The sequence below is a fragment of the Dermacentor variabilis genome, chromosome 9 (assembly GCF_050947875.1).
Source record: "Dermacentor variabilis isolate Ectoservices chromosome 9, ASM5094787v1, whole genome shotgun sequence".
NCBI classification, from domain to species: domain Eukaryota; kingdom Metazoa; phylum Arthropoda; class Arachnida; order Ixodida; family Ixodidae; genus Dermacentor; species Dermacentor variabilis.
The window spans coordinates 109,119,142-109,125,141 of NC_134576.1; the positions used below are offsets into that span (position 1 = coordinate 109,119,142).

A 6,000-nucleotide genomic window follows, 5' to 3' on the forward strand; every position below is an offset into this window, starting at 1 on the left:
AGTCTGGCATGTGTCCAGTAAATTCAGTTAAGAGGAACCTTTAGCTCTGGGGCTCCCATGTAAGTAAAGGAGAAATTTTTTTCTTTTTTCTCGTCAACCACTGCACCAAATTTGATTAGGTCTGTTGCATTTAAAAGAAAGCGTTGACATCTAGTGACTCTTGGTGGCGAATTTTCGAATTAGGCCATCAATTTTCTAACTAATACTTGTCGAAGATCGCGAATTCTCAGAAAACGGAACTATAAAGTTTACAACTCTAACTCAGCAATGAAAAACGATAACGCAATTCCGTAAATTGCATCTAATAGTGCATCTAAGTAAAAAAAAAAGAAAACTGATGTATTACACATGGCTCTCAAATTTATCACTAATATGTGAGTAGGACTTTTGCAACACTCTTGTGGGCAATATAACAAATTGACGTAAGACGAAAACTGACAATTAATTTGTCCGCTTTTATTGCTCTAATGGACGCAGTTTACAGAACTTCGACATCTGTTCCAGGTGCAGAGATACGAAATAGCAAACTTCGCGCTTCTATTTTTTTCCCGAAATTACCAATTTTTGAAAATTCCTTTTAAGAGAATTCAGGCTCTAAATCAACATTCCGCTCCCGACAGTCTATAGAATTTAACTACCTCTCGCAAATGTAGCAAAGTTCATTAAATCGGCCCAGTGGCTATCTCAGAAAAGCGTTTCTGCGTTTTATATGTACTTTAATAGGCGGCATATCGGAGAACTGGGCTCGAACTTCCGCTTCATAGTTTAGTCTAAGTCACATAATCAGAACCCAATTGTTTTCGTACGCGATATTTCTTTTTTCTCTCCGTGTAAACTGTCATATATATATATATATATTGTGTTCTGCGCGGTCTCCTGGCTTCAATCACGTTATTTTGGCGTATACATATGTGATGCCTTCAGTCTGAAGTCAGGGATTTCTTATACATAAGCGTGTCTTCATTTATGCTAGGCTTCAAATCTGCAATTAGGACTTGCATGCGTCCTAACGTGATTAATAACAATATTAACACGGGTAGCGTGAATTAGCCATAACGACGCAAAGCGATCTGTCGTGTTGAGTAATGGCCGTCTCTTAAGATGATCCAGCTGACGTGGCACTAATTAATGGCGCCATCTTTCCACGGGCGATTTCTAATGATTGTTTCCGATAAAGAAGACCACGTGATATGAGCTTTGTTTATTTCGCTGTTGTGGCATTGCTTCGTGCTATTTGCCACATCAACGATGGTTTCCACACGAGTTACGGAGTCACGGAGACCAAAATATTTCTTTGGATAAATAACATTTAGTACCACCAACGGTTTCGCGGGAAATAAAAAAAAAAAAGAAACGAGCGAATCAACAATAAAACGAATCAACACCGAAAGAGGCGCGCCTAATTAGCGGAAATCCGGTTTTTAATCGCACAAAGGTCAGCGTTCCCGGAAAAATCTGACACGGGAAGCAACGAAACCAAGAAACAGGTGGAGGTAGTGAAATTAATAAACCGCTTAAAATGTGATTTCGTTCAAGTATATTTAACACGATATAAACTTGTTTGCTTCTGTGCTTGCACATCGTCTTTGATTAAGAACGATGCTTATTTATTTATTTATTTTACAGAATACCATTAAGACCCAGAGGGCGTTACCGAGTGGGCGGGTTGCATGGTGATTGTGAAAAAAAAAAAAAAAGTCAGATGCATCTAATTAGAAGAGATGTTCATGACGGCAGTCTTGGATGACTTGGCTATCTTCCGCGGCAGCAAAGAATGGGGAAGGCGATTCTAATCTTTGGTGATATGTGGCAAGGACGAATATGAGAAGACATTACAGCGACGAAAAGCAAGGGCTACTTTGTTGGTGCAGTCCAAATACGAGAGTTGTTTCTCCAAATGCGATAGGGCCACTTTGTTGCGGTTAAAATTTCGCGTGTCAAAACCACGATCTAATTATGAAGCACGCCGTAGTGGGGGACTCCGGAATAATTTGGACCACCTGGGGTTCTTTAACGTGCACCTAAATCGAAGTACACGGGTGTTTTTCGCACTTCGCCCCCATCGAAGTACGGCCGCCGTGGCAGGGATTCGATCCCGCGACCTCGTGCTCAGCAGCCCAACTTTGCTGAGGTGACGAATACGATAGTTCTGTCATGAATTCCCATCGAAGGGTTTGGTCGTGCAAAAAAAAGAAAAAAAATCATTTGCTAAAGAGAAATGGGTGAAATGTTTCTTAGTATTGCCAGGTATGGAAGGCCCAGGAAAAAATTTCAGTGAGGTGGCACTCGAAGTTAGATGGCGAATAAGCGAGAATAAAACGAGCCGATCGGTTTTCGACGGATTCTAAAACGTGAAGCAGCGAATTTTGCGGAGGCGGTTCCCATACTCCTGCAGCATATTCTAACTTTGGGCGAATTATTATTTGGCACATGACAGCAGTAGTTTTTCAAAACTTGCAGGAGGCATGGTCACAGCGGGGTCAGGTTACTTGTTATTCGAACTCCGAGATATTTGTGTTTTATATAAATAAAATTTATGAGCGTTTTCTAATATTTATGTGGTTATATGTGCGTATATGTTTAAAGCACATAAGCATTGCATCAAAACAAGGCCGCAACCAGTACGGTGTATAAACAAACACTGCATAACATTTACACATTGCATAGATGGCAATAAAGACAAACGCATCGCATTTAATTCCACATACCATTTAAGCAACAGCATATCCATATCTTCGATCGCGCCACATTGAGATTGCAACACATGTGCACTGGATGTGAACATTATTTATTGATTTTCCATCGTATCGCATTCGATCATTCTACGCAAGCGAACTACGTGCGTATATGTACTACACTGATACACGATCCGACGCAGTTTTCCATTAACGACAGGCATAATTAAGCCTGCAGCGCAGCGTGCAGCAGAACGTTACCGAGGAAATGATCTTGTAATCGGCGGAAGACCGGCATATACGACCGGGCGCCAGCACTTATACATGCGCACACGCGGGCACAAGCAAGGCTGCATTGCGACATCGGACACGCAGCTATTCGCTGCACACGCATCGAAGCTGCACAGGCGACCGGAAATGTCACGTTCTCGCTCGTAAAGCAGTGCGCACTGCCATGCGAACGGCAAAAAACGTTACGGCTAACGATTACAGCAGCCGTGCATTGTATAAGGGCTGCAGAGAAGCTTGATTCACGTTGCACGGATCACGCAATGAGACCACAGTTTCTTTTTTTTTTTCCCCTATTTATACGCTCGTTTTGACAGCCTCGATCCACCAGCGACTAAACGGATATATCTGATGCGGCATTTTGCGACCGCTGTGGTTTCGTAAAGATACAGCAAGTTACGGAGGCGCAACGGTCTGTACGCCGCCGATAGACGAGGCGTCGTCTGCTAAAAAGTTAACGCGCACGCAGACGCGCATCACACATTCAGATACAAAAGGAAAATCTCGAATGAAATCCAGCTTCTAGTTGATTATGCAGGCGCGCCTCCGGTTCTGCCAGTAGTGCTCGCCATTTTCTTTTCTTTCTTCACAACCGCTTCATGCAAGCAGCAGCAGGAGCCATTAACACCGAAGCAGTCACAGCGCCGAAGTGATTAATTCTTATTTCGAATACCTTTTAACGGGGATAAAGCCGTCGTTATCGATCAAGTCTCGTCGGGCGTTGCACTGTCTGTGACTGCATACAACTTACCGCACAGGTGTTGTGTCCTCAAGCAGACGACGAAACCGAGTCCCAGGTCAGCGTCGTCTGCTGCCGTTTGCGGCGCGCGCATCATCAGGCACCGAAAAAATGTCGCCCGATTAATCCCAGGCTAAAAGTTCCACGTTAGAACCTCCTGTCTGAAATCGCGTCTGATGCAATAGCCAAAGGCTTCGGGCACCTGCGCTCCTATTCTAGATCGGCCACAGAGACCTCGCCGTCAGCCAAGAGCTGATTTCCGCACAACGCCGGAAAAAAAAAAAAAGAAAAGAAAAAGAAAAAGCTAACGGAGGGCAGGCACACGGCCAGTTTTCGATACCAAGGATATGTGGGCAGAAGAATGAACCTTGCTGGCATTATTCTTGCTTCCCCTTCCCCTTCATTTTTTTGTTTTTATGTGCGTACACACGTGCATTAGTGCGCGCGTGTTATTGCTCGCAGCTGAGACCGGTACGGACAGAAACGGGCGCAAGCGCTTTGCGAGGTGAGCTCGTTTCCGGAAGGGAAACGCGACCGAGTCCGCCGGCGGGGGCCAGGCTGGCCTAGCACCAAAGTAAACAAATCGCGGCCCCGCTCTCCCCGACGAGAGCGCGCGCGGTGCCACATCGCGTTTGCAACAGAAAAGAGCGGTCGCGACTGCGAAGTGCTCGCTTGGCCTCCGCTCGATCCATCCGCCGTGGCGCCAATGTGGTACGCCGTGAACGCACGCACGTTAGAGCGCAACAACCGGGAGACACTGGTACATCAACACCGCGGCGGCAGCGCGAAACAAAAGCGAGATGTGAAAGTGAAAGCCGCACACGCACCTTGCATGCACACACGGGCAGACGGGTGGCAGCTTACCTATCGCGTTCCTGCGGGCTGCTGCCTGCGCCGCAGTAGGCCAGTTTTTCCTCGCTGCTCGCCTTGCCGGTCGAGTCGGCGCCGCCGTACTTCGCTAGCGGCGGCGGCGGCGAGCTGCACAGTTCGTCATCTTCTTCCCGCGTCTCGACGGCAGTCCTCGCGGAACCGGCGGGATGGTACGTGTCCGACGACGACGCGCCACCTCCTCGGTCGACGTCGAGGTCGCACGACTGCGTGCCGCCGGCGCGGTTGAAGATGCCCAGCTTGGTGTCCCGGTGCGTGCCATCCAGCGATATGTTGGAGAGGAACGTCAAGGCGGCGAGCCGGCGCCGAGAACGTTGCCGCTTGAGCACGGCGGCCATAATATTATTATTGTCCGCGGACGACGCGAACCGCAGCAAGCGGCGGTGGCTCCCGAGCCGGGCGGCGAGGCTCCGACCCCCGTGCGGTGCGGCCGAGGAAAACGGGAGAGGAAGCGTGTCCCTGCCGAACGCGGCACACACACACACTCAGAGCGACGGGAGACGCAGACGACATGTAGTCCGTAACGTCGGCTTGGCAGTCACTGCGGAGCGCGCACGAGCGAACGACGGCGGCTGATCGGCGGCGCGGTGTACGGCGAAGTTGCGGCGGCGACGGTACGGCGTTGTGTTTACAGCGGCGGCGTCCGATGCGGCTTCTGCCGTGGTCGTCGTCGTTGCGCTGGCTCCGCCGCGGCCGGCGGAGGTGTTGGTGGAACGTGGACGAGTCATGGTCGGACGCGGCAGTCCCGCCTCACCACGCAGCTGATGCAGGCGCGCTTCGCTTGGGAGGAAGAACGACGCGCGCAAGGTTCACCATGGGCTCCGGTGCGCGCACGGCGGGCCAGCTGCCGATGTATCACCGTAGAAACAGGCAGCCGCCTCGCGGGCCGCAGGTGGAACAAAAACAAGAAAGAGCGAGCCCCTACTCGCCCAGAGACCGCGGCCGGTGCTCGATTCAACGATCGACCGACCGAAATACAGCGGCGGCGAGCATATGAGATCGTACGCGATTGCGAGTTGCGGCTGGTGCGACGCCAGCGTCATTGCTCGGCCATTACGGGAAGTAGCGTGGTGGTCGGCGCGGTTTCCGTGGCTGCCAGCAGGCGGCGATGCGCGAGCCATTTCTCTTTTCCCGCCAGTTTTGAATAAGCTTAATTTAAGCGGCGGCATTTCATTGAACATAGGAACAGGAAAACAAGAAAGAAAGAAAACAAAAGAAAAACGCATGCGCTCCATTTATAAATCGCTGTAAGTGTCCGCAACGAAAATAAAAACCCGTTGCTTTCTTAGCCAACCCTGCGGGTCTCTTAATTTATTTTAGTGTCGCGTACGACCTGGCGCCGATTTCTGCGCGATGTGTTTTGCACATGATGTGCAAACGATGTGCACATTGTTTTATCGTTTTATGCTT

At 49.3% G+C, this 6,000-nt stretch overlaps 1 protein-coding gene across 4 annotated transcripts in view; it reads right to left on the reverse strand.

Moving 5' to 3' along the window:
- LOC142557263 (CDK5 and ABL1 enzyme substrate 2) overlaps positions 1-5,619 on the reverse strand; it is a 154,746-nt gene extending 149,127 nt beyond the window's left edge. Inside the window, exon 1 of one of the 4 annotated variants that reach the window (XM_075668976.1) lies at positions 4,567-5,619. In XM_075668976.1, the coding sequence (XP_075525091.1) occupies positions 4,567-4,928 (362 nt within the window). In that variant the 5' untranslated portion in view covers positions 4,929-5,619. The remainder of the gene's footprint in view (positions 1-4,566) is intronic. The other 3 variants (XM_075668974.1, XM_075668973.1, XM_075668975.1) reach the window with 3 other exon arrangements.
- Between the last annotated feature and the right edge of the window lie 381 nt (positions 5,620-6,000).